The following is a 19,651-nucleotide window of genomic DNA, read 5'->3' on the forward strand; positions in this document are numbered from 1 at the left end:
TAATGACCCAATCAGTACTTTTCAATGCTTTCGAAGAAAATCTGTTGTTGGTTGGTTGGTTGGTCAGCGAAGTTAGCAATTAAATTGATTGAAAACTTATTGATATGGATTACCCATCCATTTTATTGGTTCGTTGTTTAATTTTTTTTTATTATTGTGCCTTTTGTGTGTTTTTGTTATTTTATTGTAAAAAGCACATTGGTCAACCTGGGTTGTATTTAATGGTGCTATTTGATCAAAATTGCCATTGCCAATTGCTTTCCAATGCAAGTGAAAAACAGTGTTGAACATTATTGGGGTCGTCATCCCTACATAACCCGTTCTGTCCTCAACCTTTTCTTTGATGCTAACAACACACACACACACACACACACACACACACACACACACACAACAGTTATGGAGTAAAGTCTGTGATTTAGGGTTTTACAAGACAGCGATGTACTAAAAATGAGTTTTTCGCATACATCTTTGCGACAGTGTTGTCAAAATTATCGTGATTTTAACAGTAAAAGACTGTAAAAATGCTACAGTGAAAAACTGTTAATTGGTTAACAGAAAGTTTCTGTACTATATATGGTGAATAACTGCTAAACGTACATGTAAAGTATTTTACAGTTTTTGGAAATAACAAGTCATTGTATATTTTACAGTGAAAACAACGTAAATTGACATTCCCACAATTCTCTGCATGACACTTCACATTTATTTTTGTTAAAATAACTATGTTTCCTCATAGTTTTTTCTAATCATTTACGTACATTAGGGTTTTATGTTACATTACATTAATCTAAAAATGTCATGTGTGATCACATGACACTGTGAAGCTTCATTGATTGTTTATGATGAGCTTTGATTCATCATGTGATTCTCATCACCAATGTGATTGTCCGTGTATTACATTGGTACAAAAGATTTATTAGTACTTCAACAGGTGGGTAAATTAACATTATATCAGATTGTGATATGTTTGTTTGTTTGGTTTTACTATAAATTGAAGTTAAGTCTGAAAACCTAAAATGTTGCTATGTTTTATACATGAAATGTATTTTTACATAACATTTTTACATTAAAAAAAACAAAAAATTTTCAAGGTCAGAGTCTAAACAGACTCTGAAAAATATCTCTGAAAAACACACTCTGAAAATGTTTTTAAATAAAAATGATCATTTCTTTTGTAAAAAAACTTTTTTTTATTACTTTTTTTACATTTACATAAAATACAATACAATTTCTTTTTACATAATTTGATTTAATTTAATAATGTTTTAATTACAAAAAAACATTTTTTTTACCTAAATTTAATGAATTTTTTTTACAGTGCGTTCACACAAATCCGTGAAAACGACTAAAAACGCTGTTTTATTCATGTCAGGCCCAGTAAATGGAGATGTCACTTATGTAATGTATGTACATATGTCACTTATGTAATGTGATGATGTAATGTGTTTAATGTAAGGCTGGGATCTCCACCACCATCACTCCCACCTAATCTCCATCCCAGCTCCTGGAGAGTTAGGCCGAATCCGAAAAGTAACCCTGAACAGCTCGATTAGCTGGTCCAGACTAGTGGGCATAGTGTTTCTTTACAACAGGGAGCTGCAACTGAACACGTAATTAAATTAAATTGATGACGTTGACCTTGACTCTACTGTTTAAACTATAGGAAAGATTACCTTTATTGTCCACATGGGGAAATTGTTTTCCACGGCACTGCACTTGTTTAACACACACAACATAACCAATTTAATACAAAAAGACATAATACAGATAAAAATAATAATAATGATTACATTTATGTAATACACATGCGCATTAGAGGTCACGGTTTTCACAAATTCACGTTTTTGTAGTTTACACACTGTGACGATAACGGTATAATTTCCAAAAACGTGCACTCTGAAACCCGTTCTCAAAAGTTTGTGTTTTCAGGCTCCCCGAAATGGCATTGTCGTGTAAATGCATGGCTAAAACGCATAACAAGTTTTCTGATTTTAGTGGAAATAGGTGTCTTGTAAATGTTCCCCAAGTATGGTGTAAAACTGATTGGTGGAGATATATCTTTGCGTTTGCAGGTTTGCTTTTATTGAGCAAGTTACTCTGTGCACATATATAAAATGGACTCTTTCACACGACTGGATCATATGGAAACTCAAAAGGGTCTGAGGTTAAACACCTGACGATGCCGTTTCAAGATAACAGTCCAATAATCATCACTGATGTGTTATCAACTTGTTGAGTCTGTGAAAAACCAGTTCAAGGTCTAGATTTTCCACATTTTGGTAGGAGGGTGCCACACATTGGTGCTTAATTGGTGTTTGTCCCGTAACTATATTATCAGTTTTTCATTGAATTATCTCACTATATAGATATTGTCTTATTTAAACAGATATGAGAGATAGACATCAGCTATAATAGATAAAAGGCAATCGTTATTGTTGTATGCAATGGAGCGCAAGGTGATTAAAGTGCTGTTGTAATGGGATTAGACAGCAGTGTTGATACCATGATAGCAGACGCTGTTGATACCAACAAACACTTGATTATCTTCTGGCGTCGAGTGGGGTGATGATGATGATAATGGAGGAAGATGGCGTGAGAATATGCCATGCACTTTCTACATCTAAACTGAGATTTGAGGAAATTAATAGGAATGCACAATAAATCGGCCGCCATTTCAGTATCGATATATGTTCATTTTTAATGTTATCGTTATCGGCCCGATAAGATGATTTGGCCGATATATTAAAGCCGATAAATAATGTATTATTTTCTTCAGATGAGACACTTCAGATGCGCACCGTTCAACATTGAGTTGCTTGAAATATGATTGAAATCACTTTGAAAAAGGAAAATACAGTAAAGTGCAACACAAGTCTGTCATATCGACTACATAAAATTATAATGAGAACATCATTAATTGTGTGTTTGGGACATGGATTTTAATGGTGAGACTTTTGTTTTTTGTAATCAGGCTCTCAAAACTTATATATAAATTTCGATTTAGATTTATCAGCCAATATATCGATTATCGGCTTTCAAATATAAAGAATTATCGGTTATCGTATCGGCCAAAATCGGTGCATCCCTAGAAATTAAGGAAAGAAATTGATATAAGGATAGTTGATATTCATGTTTGCTCATTTTCATCTAACTTGAATTCATTGGCTATGGAAATGTGGACATGTTTAATATATTTATATATAAATGGACTCAAATTTAGAGAAATACATTTAATCAGTTGAGAGACAATGTATACAGTATCAGGGAATAAATTATTGAAGTAATGTTGAAAATCGTTGTGGCTCCCAATTTAATTTGCAATTAATTAATTAATTAAAAGAGAGCCAATTCTTCAGTTCTGAATGTTTTTATGTAGTTTAGAAGACATACAAGCTTTTAAAATGTACAGTAGGAAAATGATTATTGAGATCTTGCTCTTGGACATACATACATTTTTGTCCAAAATACACGGCAAAGGAGACTATGCTTCTCAAAACTTTTAGGATCTTTAGGATATTTTTGCTTCATGATTTAGTCATCTAAAATAGCAAACACATTGTTACAATTTATTTATTTTTGGTCTCAGTTGTGATATTGTTAATGCTGGTTTAGGTCTATAGAAAATGTCATTGTGTCTGTGTTTGGTGTGCTCACATGAGACAAACAATACACGGGGACAATAAAGGTTCTGGTTCACTGGAATAGAGATTACTAGAAAGCCGAAATGCTTTGGGCAGAGAACCAGCATGTCAACACTTGGCCTATAGCCTATACTTCATGACTTAAACCTTTCAAGTCTCCCTGTAGTCAATCATTTTATCCCTTAAAACTCATCTTTGATCAACAAAACGAAAAAATCCTTGGAAAAAAAACCTCTTCATGCCTTAAAATATCTTGAATGTAACTCGACACCCTTGCCTCATTTAGTATGCGTGGTTCTATGAATATGCAAATGAGCCCCGCCTCCACTCACTCACTCAGCTCAGAGATCCACTGGTTGATGATCACACGTTGATCTGATTGGTTACAAGGTAGTTTGTGATGTCAGAAACACCAGCGATTTCAAAGCATGTTTTTGAGACTGTCTTTGGTTCACTGCAGTTTTAAGGAGAAAATACTCAGCAATGCTGTCGACTTATGAATTTACACATGGTTTGTCTTAAAGCACACCACATAGATAAACGACATTAAAAGCTGGATTTTAACCACAGATGCTCTTCTCTCCCGGAGCTTAGATGTTTTCGCTTTGGTAAAAATAGTGAGGATCAGCAGTATGTCTTTTTGAAAGTATGTCTTTTTAACAAAAAAGACTTGGTTAGAAAGTATAATATCTACCAAATGTGTTAAAATAAAGCAAAAGCTTCATACACAATTCATTCTGCTTATGTTTCAGGCTCATTTATACATGAGCTAGACTCAGTGTCTGAATTACCACGGTAAATTAGCTTGCGTTGGTGTCTATTAGCATTGCATAATTCAATATATTTATAGATGTGACAGAATAGGTCAGTTTGATTAGTAGAAATCACATGGTCTAAAAAAGCCAGTTTCACTAGGTTCACAAGACCAGGACAGTGGACTGATTTCTCAAATTAAACTTCCCATCTTAAAAAGCCTTAGACTTTCGATTGATCCGTACTATTAGTTACTATAAAACCTCTTGTAAGTGGCTGCACATAATGGCTGTTTGTTCATATATTCTCTGAATTCATAAAACCATGTGTACGATCTGACCCACTTCTGATTGTTATATTGCAGCTATCGAACAAAATTTGTCATTCGAGTCGTCATATTTTACTGCGCACAGATGTCATAACTCAGTTTATAGACACAATTAAATCAGGCAAACTACTGTGAGGCTTATAACAACTCAGAAAACAGTCACATGACCTAAAAGCTTTTCAAAAATTGATCAGTCACAACCTTATGAGAGCAAAATTCAGCAGGTAACAAACAATTTAGACTTCTATCCTAGCAGTGACTAATCATCCAAAGTTATTAAAATGATTTGTAATGTAAATAAACATATTTATGATTATTCATAATGAAAATGATTGTGAATGTTAAGGTGTTTTACTACGTGCCTATTCTGTGGACGGTATCATTTTAAACACAGTTTTATTCTCACTTTTAGTACTTGAGATCTTAATATACATTTCCTCAAATATTGATTATAGAAAAAAAATACAGCATTTTTCATACAAGAGAGACACCTGGAGACCAACTGAAGAAACACCACAAACTGAAGAAGACTTCATGACGAGAATTATTATTCTCCAGCATTATCTGAAATTATATATTTAATTTTAATATATACAACTATTATCCAACAAACAGTCACATACTGTTAGGCTAACACAACCCAGTTTGACCATTTAAGCAAAAAAGAAAATATTTTCACTGGAAACATGAAGAAATAATAATTTATCATAAGAAATGACAATGATTAGAGAAACAACCAGACAGAATTCTCGCTAGTCAATAACATTGGGTCAGCCACATCACGTCAGGGTCCTTCCGGTTGGTTTAATACCTGTAAGAGAATAAAGCACGGTTAAGAAGTATTTATGAATGCGTTATGTATGGGATAGTATTTCTCTTTACCTTTTTGAAGAGCTTAAAGCCGAAGTAGTTCGTTGCCATGTTCCTCAGTTTAGTTCCACCGCCGACTTTACATCGAACGTATCCGTAAAGGTTAGCCCACTGCAACACGACTCCCATTACCACAACCGCCTGCTCACACACACACACACACACACGCGCGTCAGGAAGGTTACAGCTCTCAGAGGTTTTTCACAGTAAAAACTGATGTATTTATTAAAAAAGAATTAAAAAAAAACTCACCAACCACTTTATGTTGAAGGACAAAAGCGAGCTGAACACAAAGAAACCCCAGAACACCGGACACACGATCAGACCGAACCAGAAAATGCGGGAATCTGAGTTTGAGACCACCTTTTTACTGGTTTCCTGTGAGAAAATACATCAAACAGGAATTAAAGGAATAGTTAAATTCTCTCAGTATTCATTCTCCCTTATACGTTTCAAACTAGAAGTAACTTTGCAACCACATGTCAACTAACTCTCATTAGAGCATTAGTAGATAATAGACTGTTTTGGTAAGTCGAATAAGTTGACATGTAGTTGTGAAGTTACTTATAGTCAGTAGAATGTCTAAAGTGGACCATCGAAATAAAGTGTTACCAAATTATTGTTTTTTTAAAGAATCTTTGCACAGCTTTTTTTTTTCTGCATAAAATGATGGTTCACAATGACAAGCTCCAAAAAAAAATGACAAAATAACTCCATAAATGTATGCATGATCAGCATGTTCGAATGTGCAGATTGGAGAATAATGTTTTATTGTTCACAGTAAATATGTATTTAAACTGTTCTTCACACAAAGCTCTCATGTGACTCAAGAAGACTTTAATGGTGTTGTTTTACTCTGTTTCGTGCTTGACAGTCCTTAACAAGTTTCCTTTAGTGCTTCATAGAACAAACAAAGTTCAGAATTTAGTTTTCCTATGAATTGATTGTTCTTTTAATATTTGAACACTGTGACGTAAAAGTGAAAATTCCTCTCTATAAAATAATTACACAACTAAAGGTGTTGTGCATTCACTAACAGTGACAAAACATGACCATTAAACTTTGATCGCGCGGCGATAGCTATAGCTATATATTAAAGTTGTACATTACCTCAGGATTGTTAGTGACGATCATAAACTTGATTTTTATTATATGATTGCCCATCCAGAGTTGCAAAAATGCTTAATTTCCTGTAGTATTGTAAAGTTGTGGGTGGCGAGACTCACTGATCTGGATTCAAACATCCACTGACTGCGACCGTCTTCATCAACCTGATTCCACCATCTCAAGCCCACCAACAGCCGTCCCGTCACGTTCTCAAATAAAAACAACACACACACACACACACACATATAGAGAAGAACAGGTTTATTATACATTCTTGAAGTCTCATCACAACCCGTTTTTCTTCTATAAACTGGTGCATTTCAACTTTTCAACTTGGGACTTTTATTTTGACAGGCTAATTGTCTCCGCCCATTCCGACATGATGATGTCAGCAAAAATGGAAAATTGATTCAAAGACAGAGCAAGTCATTTTAATGAAAGATTAACGAAGACTAGCACTTTTAAAATTTGAAACAACATGCATAATAAGACCAGGAACATGGTGCGTTTCGATCATTTTTAATAATTTTCTTCATCGGAATGGTACGAAACTTGGTAAAGGTTTTGGCACTTGCTATGTGAACACACACACACACACAAAAAATCATGGACATGATTCGAACAGGTTAAATAATCCTGAAAAAAATAGTCACATTGTACTCGTCGCGGTCAAAAACGAGCACGTTGGAAATTAATTTCATCTAGTGGAAACTTTTGGTACTGCAGCCAAACAAAATCTGACCGAAAGCTCTTTTTTTTCCCGCTTTTATATCAAAAAATATATCAAGCTAAAATATATCAGATATCAAGCTATAATTTTGAACAACTTGTTTAGATTTATGGCTTTGATTTTCTCACAGTTTTAGAGTAAAACATGTTTTTGAAAATATATATTTCATATAAAAATTTTCACATTTTTCATAACAACAAATGTAATATTCTGTAACTTTTTTTTAAAGTTCACTTTTTAAACTTTCCCTTATCTGCCGAGTGTCGTCTTCGAAAAGACATCGAACTTAAGTCTGTTGCTCTAAAGATATTCTAGATTTACAACAGTTTAAATTGGAAGTTTAATTTTCAGGTTAATGCTCAAAAAGTGAATAAATGGATTATAAATACAGCGTAAATATAATTGAGTACTATAAAAATCACCTAAAAATACAAAATATTAAATAAAAAACATTATCGAACAAAAATAGTACTTTAATTTCATAGAAATAAAAAATAAATGTCGGAAGGGTTAAGAAAGTAAACGTAAGATTTCGTGTTGATTCCATATGCTCACCTTTACTGTCCAGAAGTCACATGACAGAAGTAAAATGATGGTGACCATGTTGGCAATAAAACTTCGGCTGAGAAACTCACAAAAGAGGTAGACCAGGACTGCACTCGTGCGGAAGAAGAGATGAAAGAAACAGGCCAGAGGATGTCTGACAACAACAACATATGCTTCTTTATGGGAAAACTGCTCTATGAGATCTAGATAATCACAGTTTTAAATGTCACTTGATGTCAGTTTCTCAAGTCCATTTGTTTTCCCAAACCTAAAAACTCACTTGATATTTGATTTCTTCTCCCTAAATGCAGTTTCATCCTCGTGAAATAATGGCACTTCACCCAGAGAGTCCTTCAAAACAAACGATCCCAGTTCAGTTTTTACCACTACATCTTTTAAAGTGTCTCTGAATAAAATATATAGTGCTAAAAGATATATATTATAAAGTGTCTCTGAATAAGTTTTTTGTATATATTAGTGCAACGGTTATTTAGTTATCCTTCATCCAAAAGTCATGCAGAAATCTGCACTTAAACTTGACAGCACATCCAAAAGTATGCATACGATAATATTTAAGCATTGAGAGCTCTTTAATAAAATATTTCTTTAAAGGGAATATAAGTGACAACTCACCTGTCTGATCATGTTGGCGAAGGTAGTCTTATTTCCTGCTTACGTGTATGTAAACACACGCGTCCACACACACACTCGATGAGAAGCAAAAGTTCCTGATATTTCATTTGAGCTTTACTTCCTTTAGGGGGCGCTTGGTGGCTCAAATAATGATCCTCAAATTGAGTCACAGTCTATGGTCACAGGGCAAATCTCACGACGTTTTAAACTTTTAAAACATAAAAAGATTGTTACATATAATTAAAAAAAAATTAAATCTACTGTAGAAATAATAAAAAAATAATAATAATTTTTAAACATTATTCTCCAGCATTCATAAACGATTGTGATTGGCCGATTATCTGAATAGCGGCGGTTAGAAAAACACCATACATCACGTGACAACGCCGTCTTCATTCATGCAGTTTCAGCACCGGTCCTGCCCAAACATAAGGTTTTGTATTTTAACTAATACATATACAATAAAGCTGATAAGCTGTTCTGAAACTAAAGTAAAAGGTCAACAAAGTCCAAGATGAAAAGAGTTTTGCTTAAATCTTGGTACGTGGTTTAAAGTCAACATTCCCTCTATTTTAGTCAAGTCCACTTCATTTGTATTGTGCTTTTCACATTGTTTCAAAGCAGCTTTACAGAAAACCATGATGTTGAAGTTCATATTATTTTAATATTTTAATGATTTATACATTTCTCTAGAGCTGGGTGATAACATAGTTTACATTTTGCTAAGATACAAGCAATCAAGCAGTTGAGATATGCTAGGCCAGCATATTTTTCGCCCTAAGCAAGTACTGTATGCCGATAAAGTTAGACATACTTATATAATATAGTATAATATAATATAATATTGTTACATTTTGCTACAAAAAATCAAGAAGTTGAGATTTGCTAAATTAGGCCTATTGTTTTTCATGAGTGTAAACTGTATGCATTCATATGAGTGTACTGTAAGTTGGATATAAATTATGTACAACTTTACATAGAGTAGGAAATATACATTTTATATAGATAGTATAGTTTACATTTTGCAACGATAAACAATCACACCAGGCAAGATTTTCAGCCTAGATATTTAGCTTAAAGTGAGTGTACTGTATGTATGCAGGCAAGGTTGAATATAGCCTACTTAGTTTTATAATTCATTATTAGTCGGTAAATTAAATTAAGGTAGCTATTAATTGATTATGTTGTAATTACGAGAATTCTGTAACCTGAGGTTTAGTTAAATTTGATAACAATTTGGTGTAGTGACACGGTTAAGTGATGAATGACAGGGTTACAACATTTTGATCGTATCACCCATCCCTGAATTTCTGATTATACCACCTACATCTGTGTAACAGAGAAGCTTTTTAGTGCTGAGTAATAAGCAATATAAGAGAGGGAGAGAAAATGTTTTTTGATTTACATGTCCCAGGTAGTACTAGGGTAACTTGGAGAACTAATCATAGTAAATGCTTATCCTGAAAGGTGCTGTATGTTTTTGTTTTATTAAATGGCTTGAAGAAACACTTCATCTCTGCCCTTTTCAGCCAATCAGAAACACAATTTGCCTGTCAATCATTTTGCATGTTTGGGTTTTCTGGCATGGAATTGGCTGTCGTGTCTTTGGTGGTTGTAGTGATGGGATTTACTAGTCTAATTCAGTGGCTAATCTGGCGAAATTAGCAAAATGGTGGAAATGGCTCACAGCGTCTTATAGTACTGAAGTAGCATGGCATTGTAATCTGGCAACATGGCATCATTTAAGAAGAAATGAGAGAGAGAGAGAGAGAGAGAGAGAGAGAGAGAGAGAGAGAGGGAGGTAAGGTAAGAAAGCATTTTCTCTCCTTCCCTACGTCATGTTTTTCTGCTAGAAGTACGCAATAGAGGTCCAACAGTTGGCCAATTAAATATTCCACAGTCATCCCAATGTGTGCCTTTGTCGTCATCGTAGTAGATGTTTTACTGACAAAACAGCTCTTGTGAATTTTTCACCAAGTTATAGCTTGGACTCTCATGTGACGGTCAGCGTCAGAGCAAAGGTCGTTCTGTGTGTTTCTCATTCCTCTCACGATGGCTCTTCGACACAACGTCCTGCTTTTCCTTTGCATTTTAAATCCATTTGCCAATGCTCTCTACAAGCAATGGATCCCCGACACCAATTTTGAGAACGCAACCAACTGGGATAAAGGCTCTGTTCCCTGCGGGAATGACCAAGTGGTGTTTCTAGCTCAGAGGAAAGTGTCGGTGTACGTGGGAACGTCTCACACTCTCACTGGGATGAGTTTGCCGGTGGATGGACAGCTGATCCTGGCGTCTGGTTCTGGGTTTTCCGTGAGAGAAGGAGGAGATCCCGGATGTGGATCTGGAGTCACGGCACAGTTTAAAGACCCTGAGTCTCTGAAATGGTTCGACCCGTCACTGTGGTTAGCCGCGACTTCTATCGACGACCTGCACAGAGGAACATATCAGTTTTCCGTCCACGAGGAGAGTGTCCCGTGCCAGTTTGATGACGTCGTGTTTCGAGAGGCCTCCTCTTTCCGTGTGGACGTCTCATGCGATCATGATGTGCCGGTGAAAAGCGTGTCTGTTCTTGGGAAGAAGTTCACCAGCAGCTCTGAGTTTTCCCAGTACTTATCATCAGATTTCGGCCGGCTCCAGTTCCACGGATCCTCACCCGTTAGGGTTGGCGGATCAAGTTGTGACGATATAACGGGATGCATCTGCGACAACTCTAAGCATCGCGACGAGATCTGCGTGAACGTGAAATGCGAACCATTGGAGTGCAAGAAACCCCTGCATCCAGTCGGACATTGTTGCGATGTTTGCGGCGCCGTCGTGGACATCCGCTTCTCTTCGAACTTCAACTTTGAGTCGTATCGTAATCGGCTCCTGCATCTCTTTCTCAGCCTGCCTAAATACAAAACGATACAGATGGCCCTGTCGAAAGTATCAAAGGAGCAAAGGCTGCTATCGTTGATTCCTTTCGGATCCACCCAGGAGATACAGGTGCTGCTTCTGGATCGGGAAACTGGTCAAGATGCCGGGAATCTGGCTGAGAGCCTCGCTCGTGAGATAGTGAAGGATGTGCACGACCACGGATTGAACATCGGCGTCACCAGTGCGGATTTCCAGGCGTCATCGGGAGCGAGTAGCAGTGAGATGGCGGGAAACAGTGCGGGAGTGGTGGTCGGAGCCGTTCTGGGATGCCTGATCGCACTGGGTTTACTCGCAGGCGTTGTTATCCTCTATCGGCGTGGCTTTGTTTCGATGCCCAAAATGCCTAGCATCCCCTCTTTCAGTAAATGGAGGAACAATGGCGACGTCGGGGAGCTTGGTGGGCCGTTGGACCGGGGCTACGACAACCCAATGTTCGACAAGCCCACGATGATGCCAGAAGTGCCGGGGCTGTACGGGACAGAGATGGTGAACTCAGTGACCCTAACCCAGTCGGGAGTTCATTTCGTCAATCCTGTTTATGATGAAACTGATTTTAATGCATGAATGGCGTGGTTTCAGCATGTCTGATTGTGCATGTGTTGACAAAATAACCAGAATGTGATGATTTCTAAAATCACTAATGTTTAAATCTGCAAAGTTGAATCAGTTACTAAATGAAAATGTACCCTAGTAAAAAAAACTATACCAAAATGTATTTAATATACATTTATTTCACACTAAGTACAATTGCAAGGTATTTAAAAGTACAAAAATATGTAAATGTATTTGTAGTGTACTTAGCATAACATAAATGTATTTCAAATACATTTTAGTATGTTTATTTTTCACTAGGTTTGCTTAAAAGGAAAATTCACACATGCTAAATTTTCTGAACTTTCATCCCACAAAATGGTATTTCTCGTGATTAAGAGAATTAAATAAAAGCATGGTTATCTTATATTTTTGGCTATAATATTGTGTTATATTACTCTTTTAAATCTGGGAGTTTAACTCAAACCTGCATTTGAATGGATGAATGCAATTGCCAGTGTTTATAAAATAATTCCATGTGAAGTTTGTTGCCTCAACATTTACCTTTCCTAATATCAAAGAGAACTCTCCTCAGCAGAAGCGAGCCAGTACAAACAAGTCATTAATATCAGGTTAAATCTCTGACTTAGAGGTGACAACTCATGTTTGATAGATAGCAAGACTGACTCTGCTTATGACGAAATATATTATTCACTATTATTACATTGCAGGCTCTTTAGGTCTGTGTTGTACGGAAGTGTATTGCATTCACTTGAGGAAAAATAATCGACTCTGTTTTTATGAATTACCGAGTTAATTATCTCAGAATTACGAGATAATTTTTCATGAATAAAAAGTTTTTGCTCTGTTTTTCTGAATTAACGAGTTAATTATCTCAGAATTACGAGATAATTTTTCATGAATAAAAAGTTTTTGCTCTGTTTTTATGAATTAACGAGTTAATTATCTCAGAATTACGAGATAATTTTTCATGAATAAAAAGTTTTTGCTCTGTTTTTCTGAATTAACGAGTTAATTATCTCAGAATTACGAGATCATTTTTCATGAATAAAAAGTTTTTGCTCTGTTTTTCTGAATTAACGAGTTAATTATCTCAGAATTACGAGATCATTTTTCATGAATAAAAAGTTTTTGCTCTGTTTTTATGAATTACCGAGTTAATTATCTCAGAATTACGAGATAATTTTTCATGAATAAAAAGTTTTTGCTCTGTTTTTCTGAATTAACGAGTTAATTATCTCAGAATTACGAGATAATTTTTCATGAATAAAAAGTTTTTGCTCTGTTTTTCTGAATTAACGAGTTAATTATCTCAGAATTACGAGATAATTTTTCATGAATAAAAAGTTTTTGCTCTGTTTTTCTGAATTAACGAGTTAATTATCTCAGAATTACGAGATAATTTTTCATGAATAAAAAGTTTTTGCTCTGTTTTTATGAATTACCGAGTTAATTATCTCAGAATTACGAGATGATTTTTCATGAATAAAAAGTTTTTGCTCTGTTTTTCTGAATTAACGAGTTAATTATCTCAGAATTACGAGATAATTTTTCATGAATAAAAAGTTTTTGCTCTGTTTTTCTGAATTAACGAGTTAATTATCTCAGAATTACGAGATCATTTTTCATGAATAAAGTTTTTGCTCTGTTTTTCTGAATTATTGACTTAACTATCTCATAATTATGACATAATTAAGTCATTAATTCAGAAAAACAGAGCAAAAACTTTTTATTTATGAAAAATGATCTCGTAATTCTGAGATAATTAAGTCATTAATTCAGAGCAACAACTTTTTATTCATGAAAAATTATCTCGTAATTCTGAGATAATTAACTCGTTAATTCATAAAAACAGAGTAGATTATTTTTCCTCAAGTGAATGCAATACGCTTCCGTAGTGTTGGCATCTAGTCCTTCAGTTGTTTTAATCCTGGAGAACCATGCACAGCAGCACATTTTTATGTATTGTTTTTAATCTGACATGCTCAGTTCAGTTCATAAGGCTCTCTTCTAACGAGCTGATGATATGAATCTGGTCAAATTGTTAAATAAGTAAGACATACAGATACAAAATGTTCAGTGCTGTGGGTCCCCAGGAATCACCAGTACAAAGATGGTTTTCTAAAGAACCAGAAAGAAAGAAATTATTATAATATAATAAAAGATTATTAGGAGTTTAGTTCTTATTGGTGATGTCTATATATATATATTTTATACTGTATATTTAGCATAATTATCATCCTGTTGGGATCATGGAGGTTATTGCTCATAACATTAAACATATTGCTCTTAATAAATGTGTTCATTTTTACAGTCATAATAACATTTACAGCCTTTTCGTTCGGGAGGCAGGGGATCATTAATACTTACCAAAATGATTATTTGATAGCATCACCAACCCCTCTATTTCTGATTATACCGCCAATGTTATATACAACCCAATGTTCGACAAGCTGACGATGATGCCAGAAGTACCGGGGCTGAACGGCACAGAGATGGTGAACTCAGTGACCCTAACCCAGTTGGAAGTTCATTTCGTCAATCCTGTTTATGATGAAACTGATTTTAATGCATGAATGGCGTGGTTTCAGCGTATCTGATTGTGCATGTGTTGACAAAATAACCAGAATGTTTCTAAAATCACTAATGTTTAAATCTGCAAAGTTGAATCAGTTACTAAATGAAAATGTACCCTAGTAAAAAAAAACTATACCAAAATGTATTTAATATAGCCTACATTTATTTCACACTAAGTATACTGCAAATCCATTAATATCGCTTGAGACTTACTGAATATAAATATTATAGTTAAACTTTATTTGAAGTACTTCTTTATATTGCACAATGCACATTTCTTAATATCAACCCTTAAAATGTTTAACATCACTATTAGAAAAGATAGTATGATCTTTATAGATCATAAGATAGATATTTAAAGTGTACCTAAACACACCTTAGCACAAATAACAAAAATAACCTGAATAGGAAAATTTCTTAAAGATAAATAAATAAGGCTTTTTATGTTTAAATCTGCAGAATTGAATCAGTAACTAAATGAAAATGTACCCTAGTGAAAAAAAACCTATATCAAAATGTACTTAATATACATTTATTTCATACTAAGTATATCCATTAACATATTTACTGATATGTCGCTTGAGAGAATATAAATATAATTCAACTTTATTTAGAGTACTTCTTTATTGCACAATGCACCTTTATTAATATAATGTGCACCTAATGTAACTTGCAATAGTTCCACTTTAGTGTATTATCAAATACACTTAAGTTTATTTTTAGTTGAACTTCAGCACTATTTCTGAATAACTAAAGTGCATCAAGCACAAAATTAGTTGTTCCAATTTAGCAGACTTTAAGTATAACAATTTAGTGTACCAAAAGTACAATTGCAAGTACATAAATATATAATATAAATGTATTTGTAGTGTACTTAGCATAACATAAATGTATTTCAAATTTAATATTGTATTTTAAATGTAATAAATGCAATATTATTTTCATTTTAGTATATTTATGTTTCACTTAGTGCTTGTGGTAAAAGGAAAATTCACACATGCTAAATTTTCTGAACTTTCATCCCACAAAATGGTATTTCTCGTGATTAAAAAAATAAAATAAAAGCATAGTTATCTGATATTTTCCCTATAATATTGTGTTATATTACTTTTTTAAATCAGGTTTAAATTCTGTGAGTTTAACTCCAACCTGCATTTGAATGAACGAATAAATAAATGAATGAATAAATAAATAAATAATGACATGTGCAATTGCCAGTGTTTATATTCAATAATTCCCTGTGAAGTTTGTTGCCACAACATTTACCTTTCCCATATCAAAGGCAGCTCTCTTCATAAGAAGCGAGTCAGTACAAACCAGTCATTAATATCAGGTTGAACCTCCGATTCTGAGGTGACAACTTTTAATGCAAGACTGACTCTGCTTATGACAAATACTATTATTCACTCTTAAAAATAAAGATACCTAGATAGAAACGTAGTGTCGGCCCAGATCCGGAGAACCACAGCTGCACATTTTTATGTAGGCTATTGTTTTTAATCTGACATGCTCAGTTCAGTTAATGAAGCTCTCTTCTAATGAACTGGTGATCTGAATCTGGTCAAAGAACTGTTTAGGTGGGGTTGGGGGGATGTAAAAATAATAATAATTGCATCACAATAAGTGTATTGTGATTGTCACTAACATGTTAGTAACTAAACTGAATTGTATTAGGTTTAGTGACAACATGTTACAATGTTTACATGGTAAAATTTCTGGTAAGCTACGCTTTTTTATTATTTCAATTCAATTCAGTTATTGTGATTTGATTTAATATTGACTCATTTGGATAAATATTAGGTACACAAATTAGGCTTTAATTTTTCTCAAGAAAAAAACAACTCCCCTAATGCTGTAAACATACAGAGAGCCCTATCAGCTGGCAGTATTAAGGCAGTAATAATTAAATATAATGCGTTTTTTATTATAATAACAACTTTATTTAATGATATAAGTAAAAAAAATAATAATAATAATATAGTAGGCTACACACATTTAGCAAAATACTCTCTATAGGCTAGCTCTTTTTTTCTAGCCAATCTATTATGGTCATGAAATGGCTTTCCTGAGGTAAATGTTATGTGACATAATTGTTCTCCAGCTGTTTTATTGACCCCTTTGTTTGACTGATTGGTCGATATTATGTATGAGAAATACATTTCGGTAAGTTGTACTGTATCTTTAAACTATTAGCTAGATGATAGGTTCACTTGTCGCTAGCGATCTGTCACGTAACATTTACAAGCGCCAAAACGGTATTTATTGTTTGAATTTCGCAATAAAATTGACAGAATCTGAGAGCTGAGATTTTTTTATATCATAATAACCTGCTCTGTCAAGTCTAGTCGGTCGCCGTGTCCTCTTTGCTTCGCGATTTTTCGCGTGAGAAAATGGATCACGTGAGAGCGTGTGAGAAGCGTCAATCGCGTCAGTCTCACGGTGAATGCGTGAGGGTTGGCAGCTCTATATTATATACTGTAAATTTGGCATAATTATATATCCTGTAGAGATCATTGTGGTTATTGCTCATAACAAATTTGTTACTTTTTACAGTCATGACATTTACAGCCTTTTCGTTCGGGATACTGTAGTAGCCTATGAAACAATAGATAAAGTTCATTAACACTTAACAAAATGACTATTTTCCATTTTTAAACGTTAACACATTATTCAACAAATGATCAGACAAACAAAACCACACTTCACACAAAAAAAATATCGCAAGTGTATGAATTTGTTTAATACCAGCAAATGTCATCATAAATAAAGTTGACATGTGTTATAAAACATGGCTGTTATAAATATTAAAGGAAGACATCATGTAATAATTCAATCACAGACGGACTTTAAATAACCTGCTGTACTGCAGACCTGTGCATGAACCTGTTTACTGACAATATAAAAAAAAAAAAAAAAGTTCACAGTTCAACAAAAGAAACTGCGGTTGTGATAAGCGAAACGACTCGTGGTAATGAGTTCTGCAAGTTAAAGCTGAAGGATCAACAAAGGGCTCTCTGTGTAAGCCAACTCAACCATGCATCACACACAACTCATCCAATTACTCGTGTTTCAAAACGTGTTATGGCCAGATACATGTAAACATTATGTGTAACATAATGTGAGGGTGCAGACAAATGCTTGTATCCTACATACAGTCCCCACAACAGCAACAATGACATCAAGATTGTATTAATCCATGTATTCAAATCTCCCTGTGTGTAAATAAAAAGACTAGCAAAGCTACAATTACCACCATGTACTGATCTTCGCCGGTCTAACAAACAACTATGAAACATTTGTCAAATTATATACACAAAGTTATGTCTTAAATGACATTTTGCATAGAAATGTGCAGGCACTGAGAAATATGCCCCATGGGGGCAGAGATATTATAAGATTAAGAGTGCGTGTAATGAGATGTGACCTCATTTTCGCTCTCTACATTTGCCACATGACACGTGATAACCATTACATTTGAAGTTAATTACCATTTTTATGCATATTGCGCTGTTTGTGTCAGTTAGAGGTAATATAGTCTTTCAGCTACTTCAACATCGGCCCACTATAAACCTTTACTTTAAAAGTTTTATTGCATTATTACAAGAGACTCTTTCTTCATACCACCGGTTGTTTTTTAGTTCTGCCTGATTTTGAGTTGATTTAGGCCAAGGGTGTTCAATCCTGCTCCATTTCCCTAATTAAACATACCTGAACTAGTTAAAATCAGTTGGGATCACTAGAAACTTCCGAGCAGGTGTTTTCAGGTGTATCCAGTTAAGTTAATAACTAATGATCTTTGCAACGGAAGTGAATCAACCAAAAACTAACTTTAGCTGGACAATAACTTTATTCTAGAGCTGCTGTAAAGCCAAAACCAATCTCTGTTACTTTAATATCCTATTATCACTGTAAAGCTGCTTTGAAACAATCTAAATGGTTAAAAGCGCTATATAAATGAAGGTGACTTGACTTTTGGTGTGACAGAAGCAAGCTAGTAAGAGCTGTGCATGTAAACTTCACTATACCACCTGGGGCCAGTTTCACAAAGATAGACTTTGACTGTGGCTTAGATATAGATAGTCAGACTTCAGATAGACCTCTAAATCAGACCGTTGCACAAAGCACTTAAGACTCTGACTATCTTAAGTAGGACTACACTGCAATGCATTCTGGGTAAAATAACACACTTTTCAAAACAAAAAACATGGTGGATCGAGTAAGCACATTCAGCCGCTCAGTGCAGTTTACTCCAGTGGAAATTATGTGTTTGTTGGAGGAGTATAACAGTTACAAGGACATTTTACTTGGGAAATTTAGCAGAGAATGTAGTAACAAGAAGAAATGTTTAAATTATGAGCCATTTTCCGGTAACACTTTAGAATACTGTTCCTTCATTAATGAATAACTACACAGGAACAAATGAGTAATGCATTAGTAACACTCTAGTAACTACTATTAACTAACAAGAAACTCTGATTAATGAATTAGTAAGTAATCGCGCTCAGTCGGATGTAGTAGTTCATTATTAGCTAATCAATAACTACTATTTTTTTCATACCTCCCAGAGAACTACTATCTACAGGTTCATAATTACCATGAATAATGCATAATTTATAATAAAAGGTAATGGTAACCCACTAGTAATGACTCAAGTATTACTACATAATTTTAAAGGAACTACTAATTATTTGGATCAGTATTCTAAAGTGAAATACATGATAACTACCTAATATTGACTGAAGTCATTGTACGCTTTTGAGATTTTTGTAAGATTTTGAATATCAATGGATTTGGGAACACCTTAGTCATTACTAGTGTGTTCCCATGATCTTCACTTTAGAATACTGATCCAAATAATTAGTAGTTCCTTTAGAAAGATGTAGTAACACTTGATTCATTACTATCCAAAACCTTACAAAAGCCTTACAAAAGTGGTAGTTCACTATTAGCTAATCAATAACTACTATTTTTCATACCTCACTGAAGACTATA

General features: G+C 34.3%; 2 protein-coding genes across 2 annotated transcripts; one reads left to right on the forward strand and one right to left on the reverse strand.

Annotated features, from left to right (window-relative positions):
* Positions 1 to 4,809: 4,809 nt before the first annotated feature.
* Positions 4,810 to 8,700, reverse strand: LOC311090424 (Golgi apparatus membrane protein TVP23 homolog B). The gene is made up of 7 exons (XM_084125678.1): positions 8,612 to 8,700; positions 8,259 to 8,329; positions 7,988 to 8,132; positions 6,822 to 6,911; positions 5,848 to 5,973; positions 5,608 to 5,736; positions 4,810 to 5,536 (listed from the first exon to the last, which is right to left on the reverse strand). Exons 1-7 carry the CDS (start codon positions 8,621 to 8,623, stop codon positions 5,510 to 5,512), a joined length of 600 nt encoding a protein of 199 aa, XP_083981804.1. The 5' UTR covers positions 8,624 to 8,700; the 3' UTR covers positions 4,810 to 5,509.
* Positions 8,701 to 10,663: 1,963 nt separating this feature from the next.
* amn (amnion associated transmembrane protein) lies at positions 10,664 to 12,094 on the forward strand (the record flags this gene model as incomplete). The annotated part of the gene is made up of 1 exon (XM_084138199.1): positions 10,664 to 12,094. The coding sequence occupies one exon, from the start codon at positions 10,664 to 10,666 to the stop codon at positions 12,092 to 12,094; it is 1,431 nt and encodes a 476-aa protein (XP_083994325.1).
* Positions 12,095 to 19,651: the final 7,557 nt, after the last annotated feature.

This window comes from Abramis brama, assembly GCF_963993115.1.
Source record: "Abramis brama genome assembly, chromosome: 1".
Taxonomy (NCBI): domain Eukaryota; kingdom Metazoa; phylum Chordata; class Actinopteri; order Cypriniformes; family Leuciscidae; genus Abramis; species Abramis brama.

Excerpts from the sequence above, each read along its gene's own strand:
- LOC311090424 (XM_084125678.1), bottom strand. Across the intron at positions 8,133-8,258 it reads GAGAAGAAATCAAATATCAA|ACATCCTCTGGCCTGTTTCT; the intron begins GTGAGTTTTTAG and ends TGTTGTTGTCAG. Across the intron at positions 5,537-5,607 it reads GCTTTAAGCTCTTCAAAAAG|GTATTAAACCAACCGGAAGG; the intron begins GTAAAGAGAAAT and ends ATTCTCTTACAG.